The sequence below is a fragment of the Pungitius pungitius genome, chromosome 6 (assembly GCF_949316345.1).
Source record: "Pungitius pungitius chromosome 6, fPunPun2.1, whole genome shotgun sequence".
NCBI classification, from domain to species: Eukaryota; Metazoa; Chordata; class Actinopteri; order Perciformes; family Gasterosteidae; genus Pungitius; species Pungitius pungitius.
Window position 1 is genome coordinate 13,059,647 of NC_084905.1, and position 25,915 is coordinate 13,085,561.

Here is a 25,915-nt window from a genome sequence, read left to right on the forward strand (position 1 = left end):
AGCAATATGAGATAACACAGCGCGCCCTCCTCCCAGCTACCTGTGGGGTTTTGCTTATTACTGCTCACTGTATCCCCGTCGGAGGAGAGCGGCCCTCATCTGGCAGCCTGACCTCAGTCGGCAGACTGGTACCTCTGCTGCAGACACTCATTCACCCGACGCTGGAGGTACGTCACCTAATTAAGACACTTCAAATGATCACTGAATGATGTGCAATGTCAACCGTAGCTTTGGAGGGATTAAATCAATCAAACAGTAAAACATTTTCATTCATTTATTTATTCAAAATCTCAAGAAGAAAAAAAGAAAATACAAGAAAATCTCAGGTACACATTTGGAGATGGCATGTCAAAACACCCCATCTCAGTTATAGGTGCGAAAAAACCTTTGAGGCCTTAGATACAGAGCTTGAAAAAAAGACTAGTGAAGCTTTTTTGAAAATTTCTTTCCCCAATCAGATAATGAACACAGATTTTGTGAAATTGTAATAAAACAATAGCAGTAAATCAAGGCCCCCTCAAAAGGTATAGGAATGCAACTCATATAAACAGAGGCATGATAATGATAAACCTCAAACGTATTATTGCAGTGTGAATGCATAAACCTGAGGTTTGCATTCAGAAGAATAAAAATGATAAAGATGACTAAGTTGAATGTGTTTTAAGTTAAGTTACTCTGTCTTTACACTAAAATCTGGCAATACAAAAAGCAACTATGTGCTGCTTCAAAGGTAGACCTATCATCTTATTCTAATCCTGTTGTTTACTCTTAACCATGACTACCCATAATCTATGCAGAATCCCTATACATGTCCACCTGTTATTTAAATGACAGGTTTCTGATTCAATGGTAACCAGTAATTCCACAGTAATTCACCTAACCAAAGGTTGATGTAATGTCTACTCATAAAAACTGAATGTTTTGTATTTCATCATTGCTTACATCCAAAAGGAAATCCATAAATGCACAGATATGTAAAGGGACCACACAAGCTGTCAGCTGGTCAGTGGTGATTTCTGATATTCAGCAGTAATCAGACGGTTTCCCCAACCAGAAATACTCTTTGATTCGCTTCAAATCTTGCACGGATAAAAGGCTTGAGAACAACCTTAATTCAGGACATCGATTTTACATGATCTTATCTCTATAATCCCAGAAGCTTTACACAGAGACAGTCCTCTCAGAGAAGCCGCTGTGAGTAGAAGTGACGTTTTTAATAGAAGTTAAATATATAAAAACTTCTTTGACATTTTCCCACTCACCAGCTTTGAGAACAATATAAGATCCACTGAGGTGACTGTTTTAACCAGCAGCATTAGTGTAAGTAGCAGTAGAAATAGGCCAAAAAAAGGTATTGTAATGATCAAAATGCCAGGGAAATGATGTCTAGAGCTCTAATCTCATAGAAAATAATTGGAGAGGGGAAGTGATGGTGAACTTATGAACAAAGTGTTTACATATTAATCCAACATTGACTAAAGAGTTATTAAAATGGTCTATTTCTACAATAGTAACATGTAGGTGGAAGTGCTGCTACCTGTCTGCTCCTTGTTACATCATATTACTCATCCATATACGTACCGTAACAGAATATCTTTTTTGAGAGTGTGAATGGCATCTGGATGTTAGAGTTTTTTAGCCAATATATTGTTTTTCAATAAAACATTCCCTTTTTAAATATTCCCCATTATAACTGTTGGGGCTTCTATATAAATACATTTTAGATTTGTTTTAAATGTAGGTTTCTGTCTTTGAGGATTTAAGGTTGTGGAATTATGTTGGTGATCAGTGGAGATGGGATATTTTGGGCCCTGGTCTCTTAAAATGCACCTGCGCAGTTTTTAAAATGTATCTGGTCAAATGAAAGTGTATGTTGACATAATCATGTAAAATACCCAACACCAATTTAAACAGATTCTGGAGAGAACTAAAGCACACTGAACTGAAGTCCTCTCTTAAGTCTTCTCAGAGATAGAAACTTTCATTTTGTAAAACTGGGCATGAAGTCGGTGGACTGAAATTGCAACAAAGATATTCCATCTCTTTTCCAGGTTCACTTTGTGAGGTTTATCTAGATCCCCGTGGGATTCATCCAGATGAGGTTTCTATACAACTGATGGAAGTGAGATGCACTTGTGTTACAAACACGTTCATTTAAAAAGAGTGAGGTAGATATGTACTTGAAGGAAAAAAAGAAAAGAAAACTGTAAGTCCCCCAGTCATGACACCAAAGAAAATACATACAAAAAAATCCAACTTTATACTGAATCATGGGGCATTTATACAGTGATTTAAACTGATCACAAGAAGGAAAATTAAAATAAAAATAAATCAATAAATAACACTCCTACAGGGAAAATAAAACTTCAAATAGAGGGGGGGGGGGGGGGGGGGCGGGATAACAAGGCAACATTTCCAAATAGACAAGGAGAAATCCTTCATTCAGCCTCCATTTAAGACCCTTTTCCATTCATGACTTCCCTTTCCTGGACTTCATCTTGCTTTAACCCATCCTTTATTTGGTTTTCAGAAGCAGTGATCACAAAGATAAACAATAAGATCTGTTGTGATGAAGTAACATTAGCAGAAGTGGTCTTGTATTGAACTTGAAGAAAAAAAATACATATTTCTATGGATTGTTGGTATAATTAAGGCTTATAAGACAACCCAATTATTGATTCAAGGGGAGGCAAGAAATGGATGGGTTAAAATACCAGATCAGGTGTAAATTCATCTTGCATTGACTTTAAAAGGAGGCATAGAGGGAAAAGAGAGAGAGAGAGAGAGAGGGGACACTACTGGACTCAACACAAAATAAAGGGGTTGGGGGGTTACAAGTTGAGCCAAGTAGAAGACGATCATGAGAATGTGTGGAGAAAGCAAAGCCTTTACTTTAACCTGAGATTGAGTCGCACATAGGGCAACGCTAGGCGCAGTGCTAGTACAAAAAGGGTGCAGAAAGTACACACTCACACGTTGAGCTAAGGTGTGTATTCCAAATAATAATAATAATAATATAATAATATAGACATCCATAGAACAAATGCAGGAGAAAATATTTCATAAAAATAAAAGGCAATGAACAAAATAGTGTTACAGAAAAACTTTTGGGGTAACAGAAAAAAATGTTTTTTGTTGCTTTTTCTTTTTTTTTTTAAACAGATTGAGGTTATAAGAAATGGACTGTAGTGGAGACCATAAAATACCAAACCTGAAGCATTTCTGTATGTGTATATATACATATATATACATATACACATCCAAAAGAGAAAAAGAATAAAATAGCAGCTTTGTTCTCTACAGACATAGAGGCAAACTTTCTGAACTGTAAAAAGGTTTAAAAAAGTGACAAAACCAATAATGTGTATAAAAATGATCCTGCAGTCTAAAATACAACTGTAAGACCTTTATATGTGTTTGAAATGTAGAGAAACTAATGGCTATTCTAAAAGAGACCTGCTGAAAAGTCGTCTCTAGGCTACTAAAATCCATTTCTCATGTTTCTGTCTTTGCTGTGTTTGTCACGGAATATTTGGTGCCATTTCATTAGAACAGCAGTGTTAGAGAGGAAAGTGTTCCACCTCCCAAAATAAATGCACTGTTTTAAAGAGGCCAAAAAGGTTTGACTCGATGTGGAGGCACATTCATATTCCTTGATTAGGAAGTCCAGTGACTTTGTGAAACTTTGTGGTACTTTGTTTAGATTTTCTTTACTAAAACAGACTGAGGCTGTGATTCAGAGTTGGCCGACCCAAGTCACGCGTGTGCTTCACCCAGATGTTCAAGTGATGAAGTGGAAAACTCTCACAAATCCTGTTTACCAAAAAATGAAAAGCAGCAAATCACTGCACGCGAGGAGCTGCAGAACCCAGGAAATCTGGTCATGTTTATAAATAATTTAAAAAAGGACTTTAACTGATTACCAAATGAATGGCAGATTACTTGTAAATGTACTAATTGTTTGAGATTAATCGAAATAAAATAGACACTGTTCTTTTAATGAAATTTCTGTTAACCAATATTGTTTCAATTGATTTTAAATGTGATTCACAAATTGGTTACATTTCAAAATTCTAAATCAAAAAGCCCTGCTTTTGTGTTGGCCCCTTTTCACACAATTCACTCTAGTGTCCCGTTTCTCCTCCAAGTATCTCATGTCTTGCTTGATTTATTCCGACCCCAAAAGCAGACGCTGCAAATACTTTGACTGCATGGATGAACGCAGTCTTTCCTACCAGTGACACCGTACTCTGTCCTGTGATAACCACCAACCCCACTACCCCCCACCAGCATGAATTCTGAAATCTACCTGTATACCAGACCGTCTTAACTCTAAATCACAGCCAAAAAGGAGGGAGACCTGTTTGGAACTGAAGAAGAACCTTCATTTGGCAATAGTTTGGCAGATACACAATAGGCCCTCTGCCGTTTTTACCCACTCGACGAGATCATAGAAATATCAACTGGAAAAAGTAACAATGATCTCAGTCCAAACTTTCTAATAGAGGCCTTCTCACAAGACACGAGTCGGCCTTCTCATGCAAACAAAGTCATTTAGAATGAAAGTCTTTTAAGTAATGGAGCCATTTTAGAGAGAATCGTTAAAAAGTGCTCTTCTGTTGGATTTGCTGGCAGATAAGCTAAGAAGAATTTCCAATAATTTCCTGTAAAATCTGTGTGTCAGGGAACATGTTGATAGTGTTTTCCTTCTCATCAGACTTGTAAAACACGGGCGGCACAGGCGGTTCCTCGGTGTCGAGTCCCAGCCACCAAACTCCTACATGCTCTTGCAGGTTTCTCTACCGTTTCTCAGACGTTAGCGCTTCGAAGACTGCAGAGACCATCTACTGGAACCCAGTAGAAGAGTCATTCCTCCCCTCAACCCCCCTCCCCCTCCCCAACCCTCCTTAGGAGACGGAGGAGAGGTTTGAGTTACCCTGTGCGAGAGGAGAAAGGAGGATGAGGGGCCGGTCTGATATCAGCAGGCCGACGACTGGGGCAGTGGTAGCGCGCGCTCGTTCTTTCTGCCCCCGTTCATGTGCGCGTACGGCTGCAACTCGTCAAAGTTGGGCCGTAACACCACCACGGGCCCGTTGGCCGAAACGTGTCCCGAGGGCTTGTCCGAGGCCTGGCCCGGAGACGCCAGGGCCGAGGCCGCCGCCCGGCCAGGGGAGGAGGGGGACATGGGTCCCAATAACGGAGTACTCGGGCCTTGCATGGGGGACAACTGCTGGGCAGCAGGGGGCGGTGTGCCTCCGGTGCATCCCGACGAAGGTGCGGCGGTGGCAGCAGTAGAAGGGGGCTGCCTGGTGGGTGCGGGGTCCAGTGGAATGTTCTCCATGTTTTCTACCTCCATGTCCAGCTCTTCGGTGTCGGGCGGCTTGTTCTCCTCGCTGAAGAAGAAGCTCATTTCCCTGAAGGGAGGGTCCAGATCCTCCTTGATGCTGCTGATGATCTCCAGGAAGGACGGCCGCATCTTGGGGTTATACTGCCAGCACATCCTCATCAGCTCAAACCTACAGGTGATACACGTACAGTAGATCTTTTTTAACTCAATACAAAAAAATATATTTTGCACTATAAACTTCATGATGACTTTCTTTCTAAAAAAGACCAACATTTTGAAAGACACCAACTTAGATGAACTCACCCCGACTGCTTTGTCATTTTAGCCTCATTTAAACGTTGATTCAGTGATTCCACATAGAGAACTGTGCACTTATAGTCTAATTGTGAAACTGTACAGCAACTGTACAGCAACTCTTTCAACGTGCATATTGCCTTGTGAGTGTTGCATTATCACACACTAATAAACATGAACCTACCCTATGAAAGTTTTTTTTCTCACCAGCAGGTGGCAGGAGACAAGTTAAAGCTTTAAAAGAAAGCTTTGGTGACATTACAATACATTGTACTGTAAACTGGACGAATACACTGTACTACTCACTTTCATACAGGTTTGTTGTTGACATATGGTTTTAGTTAACACACCATTTCAAATGAGGTATGGGAAATGTGGATGTGTTTTATGTATTGCTACACTACAACACATATAGTCGCATCAGTAACGGCTGGCCTGGCATGTTTCTCTGCCAGGCCAGCAGTCGAGCTTCGGGGAATGTCAAAACAACATCATAAAAAGAGAATTATTACAGTCATGTGTACACCACACACCACAACGTCGATTATACACAAACGAGCTAAGAATACTGTCCAAGGCCGGCCGACAAACACCTCAAACATCTCTGCTCCGCTCTTTTTGTTCCTTCTCTCTTGTTTTCGTTCTCTTCCTGTCGTCTCTTTGCAGTCTACAACAGTCTCGGCACAGGGGAATTATGGGTAGAACTTTCCCCAAGCACCCGCCCTGCGAGCACGCGCCTCGCCTCCTACTCAGGCATCGGGGGGGGGGGGGGGGGGGGGGGCTTGTTTATTTTTCTTCAGAAATGCAAGTCCCCTAATGTCCAAAAACATTAGACCTCCCATGAAAAGAGGCGTAAGGCTCGGAGTCGGGCACTCTGGGGTAATATGTCTTACGTACGTGTGTCTGAACTTTACCAATAACTGCCTATTGTAACAAGCGCATATCTGGCGAGATAGTGAGAAAATGTGCTTTCAAAATTAAATTTGGCTGCAGACTGGCTTTTATAAAAGAATGTGCACAGTCTAGACACAGAAGACATTTCAACAGCCTAAAAACAATGACAAAAAGAAATCTTGAATACTCGAATAGAATCAGAAACAGACACACGTTCAGGCCAAGTGGAGTACAGAACAGTTTCCTAATATCTATGCTAAATCTTTAAGAATGTCTTGAAACTGAACTGCAAAAAAGAAAGGCATACTACACATTTCAAAATAAATCTGTTGTTTAATATAATCACAGAGTCTTTCCTTCTGACCCAAGCCTGCAAGAGAGAATGGCCTTTTGTCCATAGGAAACTTTAGAAATATAACAATCAGTGGCCCACAGCTACCTGACCATGGGAAACATTGTACAAGGAGGCGACATTCAAGGCCCTCCAAATATGACTCATCGCTCTTGCCCGTTTCTCTCCTTTCGTCTTTGTATTCACTTTGAAAAGACTTTTGGGTTCACTACACTCTTCACTGGAGCTCTCCATTAAGACGCGACATTGACGGCAACCAGCACCAAAAGGCCTGAAAACCAGGAGGTTAGCCCCGTTACCACCACCACCTTTGTAACACAATTCACACACTCCTGTAATCGGGTCCAAATACCCAGGCTGCCATAGAAATGAGAGCTTTGTGTTGGCACAACATTCGGCCCCTCTTTATTTTTTTACCTAAGGCGAGGTCAGCCATGGAGAGTGGGAGGGGGAGGACGCAGAATGCCTTCTTATTGAGGTCAGAGTGGGAGAGGAGAGAAAATGCAGCATGCGGCGCTGCATGCTGACAAGCAGCCTGCGCTGTGATGCCTCTCTCCTCTTACAGCCCGAGATGATTCATGAGGGATTCTTTCTGCGTCCTTCCCACTCCGTTCACTGACGCACAGGCGTCGCCTCGCTAATCACGGCCGCTCGCGCGTTGCGTCGTCCCTTCTATGGGCCCGAGGCTGACGGGCGAGAGAGGCTTCTCACTGCCATCTGACCGCCAGGACCACGTCATTAACGGGACACATTTAACCTGTGACGTTAATGTCAGGCCTCATTTTGGCTCTACCTAGGCATACACAACACATGATATCTCTACACACTTAGAACCACAACTTAAAATAAATACTGGACAAAATACTAATGTGACAGAAGGCTGTGCGAAGACCCTTCAACGGGGATGAAATGTAAACCACACACATATTGATATTGATCACAGATGCAAGGAGACTTACAACATGTCAGGGCAGTTGTCAGGTTTGTCCAAGAGGCCCCCCTCCATGACGAAGCGCAGAACTTGTTCATTGGACATGCCCTGGTAAGGCTGTTCTGATAAGGTGGCAATCTCCCACAGCACGACACCAAACGACCTGCGGTAGGAAATAAAAGAATGATATAAAACTCATTCATAATTCTGCCTCTTACCTGATGAGGAGCAACAGCTTAAAATGTTAAAGGTCGTTGTAGTACAGGCCAATCTTGATTCATTCTTAAAGATTATGCCTTTCAAAAAACAGTTTGTTCCTCTCTCTCTTTTCTTCTGTAACTATTACAAGGCGTTTTTTTTCCAGAGAAATAGGTCTTAGTGACAGAAGTGTGGGATCAAAAACTCTTCACCATAAAGACAGTGGTCATGCACACTGTACTCACTTTATCAAATAATGTTTCGGGGCAATCAGGACTTCATCAGATTCAATACATTTTACCCGATAAAAGGTCTGAGGACCAAAACATTATCAATAAGCATTGAGTACAACTTGTCGACTGTGAGCTTAAGCAATCCATTACAGTTAATATAAAGTCAAATTTTATCAATTTAAATTAGGGGTGTCAAATGATTAAAAATTTTAATCAAATTAATCAGAATTTTCAGTGGATTAATCATGATTAATCACACCTGAATCCTAACCATTTTTTCTTTCTGAAATGCATACTAAAGATAAATAACAGGACACAGATACATAATTATCATTATTATTATCATAATTATTATTTTTTACATAAATATATGTTATTGATATTTGATTTTTTAATTCATTCCAGAAAATAATCAAATCAATGTTATTTGATAAGTTACAGACTGATTTCCCTGCATGGCTCTAGAAGGGTCTCGAGCCTCTGCAGTTTATCCCACTCTGCTGCGAGTTTGTGCTCCTGCGATGACCAGACATGACCAGACATGTCAACCCTCCCGATGTTTCAAAGCCCCCCCCGAAAATCTCCCGGACCGACCTTTCTCCCGATTTCCACCCGAACAACAATATTGCTGCACCACCCGTCACTGGGCGCGCCGTTTCAGACCGAACAATAATAAAGGTTACACCTTGAAGTCGAGCGCGGCGATTAGAACGACTGGCGCTGCAAAGAAATCCGCTACCACCCCCATTTCAGTGTGAAATATTCCCATACCTGGGAGGATTTAGATCGCATTGGTTTCTCTTCCTACGCATGTTTCAGAACAGCGCTGCTCTTGCTCTGCTGGGCGGAGCTTTTCTTCTTCTCTGTTCTGCTGCGCGAGAACGGGGGGGGGGGGGGGGGGGGGGGGGAGCGGGTCTCTGGCGCAAACAACTTGCTGAACCTGACGGCCTGACATATGCCTGCAGGTGGCAGTAATGTGTTGTATAGGATGAAGTGCATTCCCTAGAAGAAGAGGTTCTTTCCGGACCTGAATAATTTGTCACACTGCGCATGCGTGAAATGCGTCAAAAAAATTGACGTAATTAACAACAAACAGCTAATTTACGCCGTTAACGCGCTATTTTTGACAGCCCTAATTTAAATTCTACATCGTAGTTAAAGCAGCTTTAAGTGAAGAAAATATCTTTGGTGTTTGTTGGATATTTGGTTGATTAACTAAAAAAAAAGACTGACGGACTTTCAGTATTGAGGGTAATATATAAGCTGTGCATCAGCAGGCCAATCACTCTCATGTTATTATTGCTGGACCTGCCTCAGTACAAAGTATGTCCCTGTGAAACTATTCATGAAGAAAGTTCTTAGCTTAACTGACAAAGGGAATAATACTTTTTTCACTCCTGCTTTTCATAGTTTCACAATTTAAGCATTAAATTCAGTTTACGTTTGACAGTCTTTCATTGCAACACTGCGTATGAGAAGAGTCTTGCTGCTGACAGACAAAGCCACATTTAGAGAGCTTGCTTTTCTCAATCAACAAAATAAAAGTCCCCTACTCGTGGATTCCTAAGGAGCCCATAATGGGTTGGTGTTACACTAAACTTCCACTGCCCAACATCAAAGAAGAAGATAGAGAACGCAAATGTGGAGGTGGGTTTGTGCTGGCACTGCAACCTGTCATTTGAGAACATCTGGAGCAGTTTAAGCCCACTCTTAAGGACTGACCCGTGGGACATTTTGAGTTGGGAAACAAAAAACTGCAAGGGAGCTAGTAAACACTTGCAACAATATTGCTCCTCATAGAAAATGTGGCAAGACTGTAAACTGAGATTTTAGTGCAAGCTGGCATAAAAAAAGGTGTCAGTTAAAGAATAGACGTGATTCTTGTTCTACACTACCCTGGAGACAGCAGAAAACCCAAAATGTTTTGATGGTTTTGGAGGTTTTGCTAGATCAGAAATGCATGTTCAAACGCGTAAGTAATGTGTGTGTGTGTGTGTCTACACGTGTTTTTACAGTGTTGACACCATAGCATGACATACAATTTGTGAACATTACTGGAATACTCCACGAACCCCCGAAATTAGGACAGGTTTATACATGCATAATGCAGGTTTCTGAGTGGATGTAAGCGAGCGATGTGTCCTCATACCAAACGTCAGACATTGTAGTGAACACGCCATCTTTCAGTGACTCCGGAGACATCCAGCGAACAGGCAGCAGGCCCTTTCCTCCTTTTCTGTAGTAATCAGTCTCATAAATATCTCTGGTCATGCCAAAATCTGAAAAAAAAGAAAAACGCAGGTTGAGAAAGCCTGTAAGTATCACTTATTCTGTGTGAGAGAGGAAGCTCCTGAGAGCTCATCCATTCCCTCACTTCTCCCTCCCTCTGTCCATCTACGTTAAGTACTCGGCCTCAGGCCCTCACTGAAACCCAAGCAGTTATTTTTGAGTCCAGTTCAGCGTTGAGCAACTCGGGGAAACTAAAGGCGTAGTATTAACTTGACTTACCTCCAATCTTCACAGTGAAGTCCTCAGCTACCATGCAGTTTCTGGCAGCCAGATCTCTGTGGACAAATTTGTTGGCATTTAGGTACGACATGCCGTCGGCAATTTCCCCTGCCATCTGGATCATCTTTTTGAGTGGGGGTAGGACCTGGCTGGTGGTGTTCTGTGGATAAGGATAAAAAACACTGTACAGTCAGCCTCAACACTGGACAGGGGTTTCAGCTTAGCATTCTAAAGTGGTGAATGGATGCTATGTGAAGAATAAATAAATGGGTACAGGATGTGTGTGCGTGTGTGTGCCTGTGTGCGACAATTCACACCATCAACCTATTTATGTAAGAGCTCTAACATAGAGCTGAAATGTGTGTGTTTATAAGTGTGTGAGGAAATGCTGCTTACTTCTTTGCGCAGAGAGCGAAGGTGGCTCTTGAGATCTCCTCGCGTCATCAGCTCCATAATCACCAAGGTCGGCTGTCCCTGAGAGACCACGCCCAGCAGCCGCACCTTCACCAATCAAAGTACATCCAAGGTCAGGCACAATAAGTCAAAAGTCCCACATCCATTCTACACATTTGATCCAATCAAGTTCTGAATATATAAAGTACAAGCCAGTAATCATTATGAGAATACCTCATTTTTTAATGTGTTGTTGATGGACTGAATTCTACCACAATTCAACTGCAAAAGATGATTACAGGGCTACCTCGGATTACCTCAGAAACTCCATAAAAAAACATATTGAGGCAGTCATAACGCTCATCAGAGAATATACCCATTCTCCAGGAGGCTGAACTATGCCTCAGGCTGTTGCTGCATGAGCAAAGTAAAGCGCAGTGTACCCGGTGCTTGGGACCTGATGACACCTTTCTCCCTGCAGCTATGAAAATGAATTATGAAATGATATTACATTGCACTTTCTTGCAATTAAGTTTAGTATATCAGCGTGTTGCTTTATTTCGAGCCATATTGCTCGAGTATTTAAATAAAGTATTTATTAAATGCTTTTCTCACTCAGTTCAGGCTGTACCCGCTATCTTACCACATGGTGACAGTTGAATTCCTTCATTACAGAGGCTTCATTCAAGAACTCAATGCGCTCCCTCATGCTGGCCGACTCATTGACCGTCTTGATGGCCACTCGTGTCTCCTGTTCGTCCTTGACCACTCCCTTGGCGAGTCCTTCGTACACCATGCCAAAGGAGCCCTGGCCCAGCTCCTTGTGCATCGTGATCTTCTCTCTGGCTACCTCCCACTCATCTGGGACATACACTGGGACAACATAGCAGACAGCGGGTCAACGTCACGCACACACAGCAAAACAGTGAAAACTTTAACTTTAAGATACAGCCTTTCTTACTTTCAGCAGCACTGAAGTACTCAGGGTTGACGGACGCATAAAGGACTCCCTTCCCCAATCTGTCGCTATTCCTATCAACACAAAGACAGCTGAGTTAGTCAGCTGGCTGACCCGAAGTGCAGATATAATAGGTAATTCTTTTAACCACAAGGTAATGTTAATGAAAACCGCACCTGTTTCCTCTGGTCATGATGTTTTATGAGCATAGCAAAGTAGAACAACGTTACTAGGGGACTTTGCTAAAAGTGTGGATGAAGATACTTGCCTCTTTTTGTTCACAAAGAAGACAACCGTGGTGAGGGTGGCAATGAAAAGTGTCACTATAATGGGAATTATGATGACCAAGTAGAACGCCACACTATCATCTCCTGCCAGACAGAGTAGAAAAAAAGCAATAAGCACTAACTAAAGCTGTCATTTCTCATTTACCGTCAAAACGAGAGTTTTTCTCTCTTCAATAAACAATATTTAATGTGCAAGAAATGTTGGGTGTTTTTTTACGTTTGGGTGGAGGCACATAGAAGAACACTCTGTCTGTCCAGGAGCCGTTCCCTGCAAGTGAAGTGGCACGCACGCGAGCAGAGTAATTCCCTGAGCCCAGGTTAGTCAGCCGGGCTCCTTGGTACTGGCGGTACTGCTGCCGTGACACACACTCATGTTTCTCAGGCTGAAACGGAAAAGAAATGTGAGGTAAGGACAAGTGTTGTGCATTCTTCTTGAATAAAGAATGTTAAACCCCAATTGGAACTTGCACATCCATAATCTCAAAAGTCTTGTTAGACATTTCAGCGCCACTGTGCTGAACGATGTACGCGCAGAGCTTGTGACAATCTGCTGAGAGTGGTAAGTATTTTTAGGTATATGTGCTGGGCTTTTGCATCTTGATATAACTATAAACACGTCTGAGGGGATCTTTGGTTATACCCAGACTGTCTTACCTCTGTCCCCAGACGAAACTTGATCTCATACATCAGGATGAGACCGTTGGGCATGAAGGGCTCCGGCCAGTGCAGAACCACACAACCTTCAACCTTGTCACTTCGCACGTTGATCACCTTTCCAGGGACGTCGTCTGCTTTGCCTGGGAAACACACAAACACACAACAAGCACTTGTTTACGGTGCGTTGCAGGAGAAGATGTTAACAAAGACTGTGGCATATTTCATAAATCATAGATGGTATCAGGGCTCCTTGTTTACCTGCCGGTTTGGTCCTGGAGAAGACAAAGGCTCCAGCGCTGCAGCGCCCGACCTCCTCGTTACATGCGTGGATATCGATGCGGTAGACAGTGAAGGGTCGCAAGTTGGGGATCTCTAAATATTCGTCTGTGCTCTTGTCCTCTGAGAAGGGGAACTCCCTGATTGGAGGAATACCATCGGTACTGTTATCCTCTGAACCAAAGGTGGAGTTTCCCCTGCCGACACCGTCGTGGAGCAGTGTGTCGTTAGCCAAGCCGAAAACATCTCTACGTCGACGATCTGGGGGTCTGAAATACAGAGGAGAAGGTTCCACTGTGAAGAAAATAGCTTTCTTTCTCACTAAGAGGCCATCACATGGTGGTGGCCTCATAGTGCAGATGAGATGCCTGAAGCTGAACATCGGCATCATTATTGATTATGTTAATATTATTGATATTAACAAGGCCGCTGTACTTCCCGATGAAAGCTAGCGGGGAGTCAACAGAGATTAAGTTGTAAAATAGAAGCTGTATCGACAGCGGGTGACTGCGGGGTAAAGGAGCCTTAGCAGAGCTCTAGCAGGGACAAATGTGTGGGGGCTGTTTGTAAATGTAACGAGTGCAGCACGAACATGTGGCTAGGTTTTCTAATACAGCAAATGACAACAACTTAGACATGATACAAACTATAGACTGGGAATTAGGACTGGAGCCATCAACTACTTTAAGTATTTGATTTGTCCTTAATCAATTGATTCATTTAGTCCATAAAATGTAAATAAGGCCATAACGATGTCCTTAAGCCCAAGCACCACCACAAGCAATAAAGCGAGGAAGTAAACCCAGAGACCGAACTGAGCAATGCAACAGTCGAGCATCGTTTGAATCGGAGTAGACGTACACCCACACGAGGAGTGTACAGAAAGCAGACGGATCCGAGGGCAAGAACAGTCACACTTACACGTCAACATTCCTCCCTGACGGTTAGAACTGAGGCAGTAAAACCACTGAAAATATGTTACTATAGAAAATTCTCACAAAATACATGAAACCTGCAAAGTACATGTTAAACTATTTGGTAACGGTAGAAGAGGCAGAGAGACGTGGAGACCACACTGAGAGGCCGGCTGAAGGGAAACTTAAGGGATCCAATTTCTGCAAGTGTTAGGTTGAGCAGGTCAGTCCTAGCGCTGTTCCTCAGGTGACCAAAGCATGATCTTCTAACTTGTGAGTTACTAAAGTCAGTGTCCTGACCTCAACAGCTTACTTTTACACAAGTAATGAAATCCAGAAAGTAAAGCCTTGATTACACATCAGGCTTGTGGCGAGTAAGATAAATACTGCGGGCTCAATCTCTGGATCTGACGAAAGAAGAGAGACTTTTCGGCGAGACCGTATCTATATATCTTGCATGTAGACATCATTAGTTTCAACAGGGAGCGATTACAGTAAATAAATGCTCCAGACAGGTTTTAGATTGTAGCACAAGCTCTCCAAAACAGACAATGGCTGCCATCCTCCAGCAATCCCCCCTCGGCCTTCCTTTACTTTATGTCTAAGGCCGACGGGGCTCTTCCTTAATTCATTTAAATTCCAGATGGATTCACTGTACATTTCCTGGGAGCTGTCTCGCTCCAGAAAGAAAGAAAAAAAAAAAAAGAGAAAAAAGTCAGAGACAAAGAGAGTTTGTAAGGGGGGGGGGGGGGGGGGGAGCGAAGTGGTGGGCAAAGGAGGACAGAATGGAAAACATTTCCTCTTCTTTCTGTTTCTGTTTTCACCCACCCTCTTTCCCCTCACCCTGGGTCTAAACCCTGAACCTTTGGAACAAAGCTCCCAGATTTTCTATCCCTTTCCCTGGAGTGGTTTGGTATAATACTGGCTCTGTTACAGTGGAGAGTCTGTGCATACACAGTTTGAACACTTCGCTGCAGGCCCGGGACCTGCCATCCGCTTGTTTCCTAGACAGCTATACCATAACAAATCAACACAGTCGGAGAAAGGAGGGAGGGGAGGAGGGAGGATACGAGTTCAACGAGATCAGACTACTTTTTTTTTTCTCCCTACGTTGCAAAGTAAGAGAAGAAAGACATGATAACGCTGTTTGAATAAATTAAACTTTGGAGACACTATAGTATAGATTAATAAGATACGTGCTGGGTTTCATGGTTGGAGGCAACAAGTTTATCAAAGGTTTACATAATTCATTGTGATGGACGTTGGAGATGCACGGATTCAAAATGGCATAGATTAGATTCTTTGTGACTGTCCATATGAGGATGAAGGAGGGTTGCGGGAGTCTTTGACAGAGTGAAACATCCTTAGCCACGAGCTTAGTTAAATGATAACACAACACAGATGTCACTCCTTATTGTGGAGAACAAAAGCATAAGCAGCCACGGGTGTGCAGCCAAACAAGGCTCTTCAGACTCCTTAATCACATCTCTCTCCTGGGTTTGTTTGCGTTGCCTAAATTGCTGCCTGCTTGGTTCTAACAATCCCCACGCCCCCGCTGCCATGGCAATACAAAGCCACAAGAGCACTAAGAAGGCATTGGATCCTACTCAGCAGGCCTCCTCATCTGCAACACATGACTAAATGGCCAAGCCCAGCAGGTACACGGTCGCCCCCTTGCTCGGATTCTGTCAGCCACAACAACCCAGGCCACCACCTCTTTCCTCATTTTGACCCATCAAGGCACACTTCAGCTCTTTGACTGCCATCTTCACAGAATCAAAGGAAGCCTTTCAAGAGATGACTGGGAGGCAGATATTATAGCTGTAATATCTGTATCTAAGATTACCTCGGCAGAAAGATGGCGTTGTGAAGGAAGTTCTCAAAGATTTTAAAAAAGACGCGGTCATCCTTCTCCCTGTCTTTCTCCTCGGGCGTCTTCTGGCAGGCACAGCATGGGCCCTTGTCTCCCCCTGCTAGGTCGGACTTGGTGGGCTTGGTGTTGTCCTCCATGTCCGTGAACCCTGTGGCTGGGAGACGGATTGGGATCTTCAGCTCTGTTTTTGTAGAAAACAAGAGTTTTAAGAAATGGGAGCAAAGCATGATATGTTTTGATATATTTTCTGCCTAGATTTCGACGTCAATATTAAAGTATTATAAGTATAACCATTTTTATATGCACATTCAGTTTTTTGCTGCGGTTAAGATGAGAAGATTGATACAACTCTGATGTCTGTATGGAAATAGCAAGCTACAGCCAGCATATTGCTAGCTTAGCTCAGTAATTAACATTTCTTTTTGTTCTTTTCATGTATATAAAAATCAAAGTGTAAATTGAGAGCGTTTCAATTCCTTTTCAATCTTTATGCTAAGCTAACTATCCGCTGGCTACAGCTGCATTTTTATGTACACACAGAGTAGCGTCAATACTCTCAATTAACCCTTCGCAGGACATTTTTTTAAACATATTTCGCCAAATGTCTAGTTATTTTTGGACCAACAGTAGGATGTTCAGACAATAAAATGATGGTTATTGTTTTGTAGAACGAGTATAGCTCACCTTTGGAGCAGTAGTTGTGTTGGTAGAGCTCCCTGTCCTCAGGCTGCTGCTGCCAGCGGACCAGGTAGTATGTGAGATTGCCGTTGGGAAAGGCTGGAGGCGACCACTTCACCATTAACGTGGTTGAGGAGTTGGCATATGCCCGGGCATCTTTGGGCATGGAGGGCGCTGCAATTGGGCCAAAGTCGATTCGTTACATAATTATTATTTTTTTTACAGTAATTACTAAAAAGGGGGATAATAATATTCACAGCATTAGATATAATCACCAACTACAATATTGGTGCGAGCAGGCTGATGGCTGACAGACTTACGTGATGGGCGTGTGCGGATGTAGATTATATCACTCTTTGCTCCAGTGATGTGTTTGTCCTCCACCTGAAGGGTAATGGCCTTCACAAAAATGGCATACTGGGTCCAAGGCTTGAGTTGTTGAAGACTGACTTCAGGGTCATTGTTTTTATCCTGAGGCAAATCCACATCCACCATGTGCCAGCTGTTTGAGCCACAGCCATCCTGTCCGTCAAACTCTGTGATGTTCTTAAACGGGCTGGCAGAGACACAAAACATAAATGTACATTGATGAAAAGGAATCAGATCAGATGATGTTAATTTGGTCGGTTGTATTGCAGTTCTTCTGCTGGTCATCTGTAATAAGGGGTTTCCACTAATGTGAAGTTAATAGTGATTAAGATTCATATAACATAGAATAGCTTAGATTTAAGGAGAATCCTGTGTTAGAAGGATTGAGTTTCAACCTGAGTGGCCAAAACAGAATATGTTGTTGCATCAACACTTCATCCATACCCATTAGACAATATTGGGAGATGTTTCTGAGTACTCACGACTCCTTGTAGTAGACTATGAAGCTGATAAGGTCTCTGTAGTCTGGCGGCCTGTAGCGCTCCCATGTCAGCCTCATGGTATGGCTCGTAGTGATGTTCGACTTGAACTTCAAGGTATGACTTTCACCTGTTGACAAAGCAGGTTGTGCAAGAGACAAGTATTAAGACAATAAAATAAAAAATAAAAGTCTATTGTCTTTTAATGCATCAAAGTCCATCTGAACACACTCACAGCTGGCTCGTTCACCATTGTTACGGAAATCTCCATCCTCTGGCTTCCCAGCAATGCCTGTCTCCTCCCACATCTTGTGAATCTCAAACATGCATAGTTTGGGGTTCAGACGAAAGAAGAGACGTCCATTCCCAATAGTCAGGTTGTGTTGACTCCAGTCCCACAAGTACTGCAGGTGCTGGTTGTCGATGGCCGAGAATGAATACATGCTGAAAAAGGAAGGAGATGAATGGAGAGGTTACAGACAGCCCATATAGATTTACAGCTAAATGCATATATGTAAACATGTTGGATGGAAGCTGCAGAAATGCGTTTTAAACAGGAGGTTGAACAGATAAACGTTGTACGAGGCAAGGTTTGTGCATCTGTTTGACAGCCAGGGTTCATACAGAGGACAGAAACAGATCATACAAAAACAAGTCGGCCAGTTACGCAGGTGAACACCTCCAAAGTGAAAGGAATGTCTGCCATCGTCGAAGGCATTCCTCAGAGAGAAACAACAACAACAACAAGAAGGATGACGGGATTTCCCATGACCCCTCTGGCCAGTACCAAAAAAGCTTTTTGCTCCTACACAAACTGCTGCTGATGTCACAGCTTGACGGACAATCCTTTCAGCTTTGTAGTCACACTCATAATTCTGGCCTGTCTGAATCACTGACATGTTTTCAAATGTCTAAAATACACTAGAAAACGGTTACTGTATTTGTGCAATAATGTACATCCACCACCCGCGGCGGACCCTCGCTCAACAAAAAGTCCCTTCGAGGACATATGGTAGCACCCTCCATGCGGGGGTGGCTTATGTCCTCTGCTTATGAGGAAATAATGCAGGTAAACATCGTGGACGTACTTGTCGATGAGTTCATGGCCATTGATGTTACGCAGGCTCTTGAGGAAGGACAACGAGCTGAGTGCGTGGGAGTGGCGAATCTTCACATAGCCCGTCACTGTCTGGATCAATCCCATGAAGGTCTCCAGCTCGGACGCTATGTTATCTGGGGACGGGGCGAACATACACAGGCGGACATATTAAACAGCAGATGAAAGCTACATTGAAAGAAATCCCACGGTTTTCCTATCCCATCCATAATAGCTTTTAATGCAGATATCCAATTTACTAATGTGTCATAATTAGATTGTGAGCCACGCGGCCACATGAGAAAAAACGCAGCATTATAGCGTGTGGTCATAAGTGGGTTAGAGTGCAGGAAACAAATTTAATGTTGATGTTGTGGCCCTCTATATGAATCTCAACTGATTAGACCGCCAGGCCCTTCTCCTTCAACTTCAATCCATGTCTGTAATCATAATATTTGCTGGGCAGTAAAGCGCAACATTGTGTAGTAAAATCAGTATAATGAAAAATTTGACAGCTACTAAGCTCAGTTACACATATATTGCATAATATATTGTGTTATGAGCACTGTGCTTCTGTGTGGCTTCACCCACTTCCACGGCGGATATTGATGTCCAGATTGCCTTCGATGATGGTGCAGTCCTTCAGGGACTGAGCAGCAGTCACTGAGTCGATGACTGGCGATGTGCAGAGCTTATCACACGGGCCATTGCAGGCACTGCATAACATACTGTTTACCGCAAAAGCAGAAGGATAGAATAAGGAGAGAGAGAGAGAGAGAGAAAGTAAATTAGTAATACGTAATGTCAGCGAATAAAAAAAAACGTTTCTACCTCACCCTGAAGTCATTTGTCCACTCCCTGTCTCCCAAGCATTCCAAAGGATTCAGGCAAATAAATTCCCTCCATAACACAAGGTCACCTCTCACACGGAAAGTTTAATCTTTTATGGGCCCTGGTCTAAACGTCTTGAGAGGGTGACTCACTGTATTGACCTCAGAGATAAAAAGAAGCAGTGGTACGGCCAAAAGTACAGCACAGAGTCGGATAGGAATTTGGGAATTGATGAGACAAGGAGGAAAGTTGCATACAAAGAGTATTTCTTGAAAAAAGCAACTGTCAACTGGATATTTCAAGTGGACTCTCCTTAAAAAAAGTATTAATCCATTAAATCTACAAGTGAGAATGTTGAAAACAAGGCTATTCACTCTTTTAAAAGTTCAGGAAGTGTAAACATGAATCATTAATTGTCTAAATCATTGGAACCTTAACTAGGCTCGAAGGATAAATCTTTACCGATTTGTCTCTTGGCGCGTGAAGCCAGAGGGGCAGTCGAGCATACACTCTCCTCCATGGATGACAAAGGGAGTATCGCCAGGCAGGTGCACTTGGGAGCACAGGTCCATGGTGATGCAGCGCCAGCCCTCAAACTTGTAAGTGTCTGGGGGACAGTCCGGCACGCAGTGATCCTCGTGGTAGTAGTGCAGGCAGCCAGAGCACGCCATGTCGTTGTTCGGTTCGGTGCAGCCGCCCAGACACTGGCTGTGGCAACACTCCCCCTGGTCTGTGCAGGAAAGCTTGCAGTGTTCGGGGCATACTGGGGGAAAGACAGAAAGATCGGGGAGAGGTCAGTTTTGATTGGTTGTGAAGAGTCGCGACTGAGCACAATTACAACAAAGTCAAGGATGATTAAGCTCTTCAAGATTGTAAAGAATCTAAAAGAAACGTGCAAAATGTAGGCAACCTTAGGAGCTAGTGATATTGAGGATAATGCTAAAGATGTTTTATTGTCCTTATATAACAATACCTATAATAAATGGATTATTAAGGAGTGGGTGCATGTGTGTGTATTCACAATTCATGTTCCAATACACGCTACAGTTGCTAGTTTTTTTAGGTACAAACTAACAGCCCACTAGCAGCCTCTAAACAATACTGTACATACTTTCAGGCTGTGAGAAGAAAAACAGTAAAATCAACAGAATAATTATTGTGTGGGGTGTTTCAAATTAAGCTAGAGCAAAACAAATGACAGAGGTTCCTGACTGTTTACTGATCATCCCTGAGAAAGCAAAACAGAAATCCCTAACAGTATGTTAACAATAACACACAGCATTTTCCCATTGGTTGAAACAGACAATTGAAAGAGAGTGCATCATTGCAGTTTGACAGATTTATAGAACAGAGCTTTCAAGGACCAAACTTTGACAGAGAAAGGACTAAAGTTACTCATTCAGGTGAGGCCAAAAAATGAGGCCAGTGCTGGTTGGTATTTATACAAACCACTCATGATAATCTGATCAGCTGTACACTTAAATGAAAAATGTCATTACGTCAGTAAAAGCAGATGTACGGGTGGAAAGCTTATGGTTCCCAATAATCTTGAGGCACTGCAGGGGTCTCCTAGCTTCAGATGATTCCACTCCCGAGCACCTGGATGTGTGTGTGAGTGTAAAAAAAAACTGTTGACAAGACGCTTTCTGTTAATGATTGTTTCACCATGTGCACTAAAAGTGGCCCTGGGACAAACTGAGTTAAAAGGTTCAGGTTCCTTTATGGAATAGTGAAACACAGATGATATATATAAATATCATTTATTTTAGAAGATAATAAATATAAAACTGCGTTGCATTTTAGAAATTGTGAAGGCAATAGAGTTCTGGTTTCTTTGCAACCGCCTCCTCGTGCAAAGCCAGGACGGGATGGCAATGCGCACACACACACGCAGTCATACATGTTAAAAGTACATTCAAACACACATTTGACCACTCTTTTATATAATGCGACACTACACACATTGCCATGGGAGTCATTATTTTAGCCCCAAAACTGATACTTTCAAAAGGAGTAAACATAATGAAGAATACGTGTGCATGTCTGTGTGAAATGAGTGTGCATGTTAATATGTGAATACGTGTGTGCCAGAGAGCGGAGAGGAAACGGAGCTCCACTTGTTCATTTTCTTTTAAATTAAACGCGGGTGTCGGGGCATTAGTGGTTTGCTTAGTGAATCAGTCCAGAAAATGAAGCCGGTCGCTGAGCTAATCCTCTCTTGATGAATATTTCATTTGCTTTACAAAAAAAATCTGTATACAAGACCATGATGGTGCACAGTAATGCTCCAGAGCAAACTCATCCCCCTAAAGTGCCAACTGCAGTTTTGCTTCACAAGGCCAAGGGAATAATTATTCCCACTGCTTTCTTTGACCCGGTAAAACACCTTTATTGTTCATTAAACAGCAGCACCACCACAAACTCTTTTCCTGACAGGACCGTAAAATAAAAATGACACAGCAGCTACTGCGGTAAACGTTGTCATTTAGAAGTGAGTGAGAAGAATATTTACCTACCGTACAGGGCCTCTCAACTAATGTACCCATGCTCAATATGTGTGTGCACTCTGTCACAGCAGGAGTTGACCGGCTCTTGGATACTTCATGGATACAAAACTATTCTGTCTCTCGTCCATGACAAAAAAATATCTTCTTCTATACTACAGCATTAAAGGCCAAAAAACACAAGATTTCCAGCAGCGATTCAATGGAGACATGATGCTGACCTCGAGGAGGGTTTATTCTGTTGGAATCCGACCAAAAGGGGGCAGCCAAGGCAAACTCTGGTGAGATCTGATGAGATCAGTTCTGCATCATTTTAACAGATTCCTCAACGAAGACGAGGTCCAAACATGCATAACTTCCGTTAAAAGAAAGCGGAGAGAGACAGCGAGAGCTGCTCCTTTAAATCCATATAAGCCAACCCGGTTTCGCTCTGTGACCAAACAACCCGTGGTATCAAGGATACCACCTCCATTTATAGATGCTCCTAATGCGTCGCTATTTCAACCCTGTTGCTTTCAACACATAGCTATGCGGGGCATTGTGGGTTTCCACTACTCCAAAGGAAAGGGACTTCCTAGCAAGGGGCTCCTCTTATCATTCTTGTACTCCCCTGACTGGATGCTTAATATGAACAGGAATAATTTAGTGGCATCGGCAGGGTGGGATTTGACCTTATGAACAGACTGTATCACATGGAGCAACTGTTGCAGGGATCAAACCGTAGATACAACAACCTTAAAAATAATCCGCAGCCCCAGAATCCAATAAGTCCCACTGGCCGGTAGAGGGGTGGGGAGGTTTATGATGTTGTTCTACTCATTCAGTAGTTACACCACACCACCACACCACTCCGTCCTGCTCCTTCCCTGAGCAGACAGGTCAGACGCCAGATCCAAAACACCAGCCTGCCGCTGCTGTTCGCCAGAGCGCTGCGACGCGCAGAGTGGCCACGGCCATTTTATCAATAGTTAAGGAGGCAACACGAGTCCGCAAGGAAGAGTCGCATTTTGAGCAACTCACAAGCAGTTAGAGGAAGAGTCATCAACGTTCAGAGGCAGACTAATACAGTGTTTTTCTGTTGTTTTTTTGTTCCACAGGTATCACCCAGTCGCTAAACTATTCAAAGAATCTCCAGAATGTTTCAGGCTGCAAGAAATTTAAGAGGGAGAATGTTGTTCCCGTTCTGCTGCAACGACACAATAAAACAGGGAATTTCTACGGAAACCTGAGATGGGAAGGCTATTTTGGCAGCAAACAGGATTATGGAGGCTTAAAGCAGGTTAGGAAAAGAAGAACGTATCGCCAAAGACAGAAACAAGGACACAGGCGATGGTACCAACTTTGCCCCCTAAAAAGATGTGGAAATGCATTAGAGAAAAAGGCGTCAAGTATCACATTACTTTCTCAGTCAGGCTGGCCTTGCCTTCTTAAAGCCCGGCATGCAAGAGAGCTTTAGGAAACCAAGATGCGTCATCCAGGCCTTACCCCTCCTCTCTCCCCACAGTCTGCATCAACAGAGAAAAAAGCTGTTTCAATCTTATCACAAGACAGCTAGATTTCAACACTCTCTGTGTGTCTGGAGAAGGGTTGCTGTTTGTGTCTGTGCGTGTTTGCGTGTTATGAGAAGATGGGTGTAAGGGTTCAAAGTTGGGATCTCAAGAAAAAAGCAAAACTTTAAGGAGGAGGTGCTTGAAGGGGAGAGGATTGCAGTGCAGCAATTCTCCTCTTGTGAATGCAAGTCACGTCCCGTTTTTTGGTCACAGAGCACATGTTCTATGACTACTACTTTGTTTACATTGGGAGGCTGGGGACATTTTTAGTGGCAGCAACACAGTCAACTCTAAAGATAAACCATTGTGTAAAAATAAAAGCAGTAAACTGGTATAATTTTCCCAAACCAATCATAGGTGTCAGCCAGTGAAACCTAAGAAGGATCTAATGAAAGATGAGAGTTCATTGTTCCTAATATATCAAAGTTTTTTCCCTGTGTCAGTGAAGAGGAGTAGGAAGCGTGGCAGACAGTTGGGAAATCATTCATTATTCACAGTGGGGCGCGAGGGGAGGGCCGACAGGGAGGAGGGTGTCTGGGAAGAGGAAGGTGGGGGTTAAACTGGGAGCTATCGGCTGAACCAATAGCAGGTGGGCAGGGGAGGTTCTAATCCTGATGATTGACATGTTATTGAGTCTGGAGCAGAGATGGTAAACAAGTCCTCCCTTGAGCAGTCAGTTTGAGGGGGAGTCGTTACCATAGTGATAATGCATGGCTTTTACACAGTTTTGGAGAAACCATAAGTTAAGGGAAAACCTCAATAGACATATATAACCTAACAACAAGCACATAGTACAATTATTCCCGTAAATAGTACTGACCTATAACCAGAGTTTAAGCTAAGCAAATATTATTTATGCAGAGTGTGATTTTAAAGACCGTTCAATTAAATACGAGAGTATATAGTTATGATAAAATGTTGTTGTTGTTTTTTACAGAGGGAAATTGATGGAGGAAAGAATTTGATGGCTGTAGTAGCTGCACATTAAGTGTCAATCACACTGCCGGCTCCATAATGTAAATGGAGCATAGCTCCATTAGGACATTATTCAATTTCTCTCTACATCACCTGCATTTACCAAAGCATTCACCCTACTGCACACTACAGTAATCCACTGCACAGAGTGGAGGTTGCCAGGTGATGAGGGCTGTAGCAGACAGTAAGTTAACAGAACAGGCACACAGTAGCATGCGGAAGGCCCATCAGGGCTGCGCAGACCAGATTGCAGGCCAACGCCGCCCCCCAGCTCCCTGAGCTCCATCGGGCCACATCCTCATCCGGCAACCCAATCCTCCCTTGGAGCCCCGAAGTGGATCGCTAAAGACACTTGTTTAAACCACATCAGCCAAGCTGGCCAGAGAGAGGATGCTTACTCCACTACCAGCCAAAGGCAAATCGCACCAGAGATTCCACCGCCGTCTAAACGCAATTACAGTATAGAGTCTCAAGTGCAAGGGTGGACTGGACTAATCTAAAGTGGTGTTTTTCCCTTTCCTAAAACACAGTGTGTCTGGCTGTGCATGTTGGGCAAGAGCAGCCGCTCTGCTGATCAGAGGGTGTTTTCAGGAGGAGGGAACACTACAGCATCATGAGGATTTTTCTCATGCAGACAGCTGGCTCAGGAAAGCTTGGGTAAATCTCTGTTCAGACCCGTGCACAAAAGGTGTGTGTGAGCCCATTCCTCTTCGGTCCCAGTGTTTCTGGGTCTCTTCCACTCCCATGCTCACTAAACACCATCAATGTGTTTTCCACAAAACTATGTGCTGGTCTGTGTGTTCAGGCATGCGTGGCATTTCCCCCTCAATTGCATCCAGTCACAACACTCACACAAAAACACACACGGACGCACACACCTTCTACCCTGAGGCTTCGGCCAACACTGCAGCTGCTGTTGTTGTTGTTACGTTGTTGGTAATTGCCACAGGTAGGCAGAAACGTCACATGTGGGAACACTTTTTATTATACATGTTTTATTACATATGAGTTGAAGTATGGTCAAAAAGCCAATAAAGGCACCGTAAAAAAAACAAAAATGACAACAAAACAATGACAAATATATCAATAGATTTTCTCTTGGCCTTAATGACTGCGAGTAATGTAGTTTTAGTCATCTAACTAGCAATTCCTAGGACAACTGTAACTAAAACTTAATGTGTGTCTTTATTTCTGAAGGAAATGCTGATTATAAACTGGTTTCATCTTGAAACCAGATTATGCTAATAAAATAAGAAAAAAATAAGCTATTTCTTCTAAAATTGTTTCGTCATTAATTCGTTAATAATAAAAAAAATGC

The 25,915-nt window shown here is 43.0% G+C and overlaps 1 protein-coding gene across 1 annotated transcript in view; it reads right to left on the reverse strand.

The window, feature by feature from the left end:
• Positions 1-259: 259 nt before the first annotated feature.
• igf1ra (insulin-like growth factor 1a receptor) overlaps positions 260-25,915 on the reverse strand; it is a 63,097-nt gene continuing 37,441 nt past the window's right edge. Inside the window, exons 3-21 of the mRNA XM_037450586.2 lie at positions 20,031-20,331; positions 19,329-19,465; positions 18,730-18,874; positions 17,877-18,085; positions 17,645-17,771; positions 17,114-17,349; positions 16,800-16,967; positions 16,089-16,296; positions 13,311-13,597; positions 13,050-13,192; positions 12,613-12,778; positions 12,377-12,479; positions 12,112-12,182; positions 11,794-12,023; positions 11,154-11,258; positions 10,758-10,917; positions 10,399-10,528; positions 7,847-7,981; positions 260-5,516 (exon numbers count right to left, since the gene is read on the reverse strand). Coding sequence (XP_037306483.1) covers positions 4,979-5,516; positions 7,847-7,981; positions 10,399-10,528; positions 10,758-10,917; positions 11,154-11,258; positions 11,794-12,023; positions 12,112-12,182; positions 12,377-12,479; positions 12,613-12,778; positions 13,050-13,192; positions 13,311-13,597; positions 16,089-16,296; positions 16,800-16,967; positions 17,114-17,349; positions 17,645-17,771; positions 17,877-18,085; positions 18,730-18,874; positions 19,329-19,465; positions 20,031-20,331 — 3,599 coding nt within the window. The 3' untranslated portion in view covers positions 260-4,978. The remainder of the gene's footprint in view (positions 5,517-7,846; positions 7,982-10,398; positions 10,529-10,757; positions 10,918-11,153; positions 11,259-11,793; positions 12,024-12,111; positions 12,183-12,376; positions 12,480-12,612; positions 12,779-13,049; positions 13,193-13,310; positions 13,598-16,088; positions 16,297-16,799; positions 16,968-17,113; positions 17,350-17,644; positions 17,772-17,876; positions 18,086-18,729; positions 18,875-19,328; positions 19,466-20,030; positions 20,332-25,915) is intronic.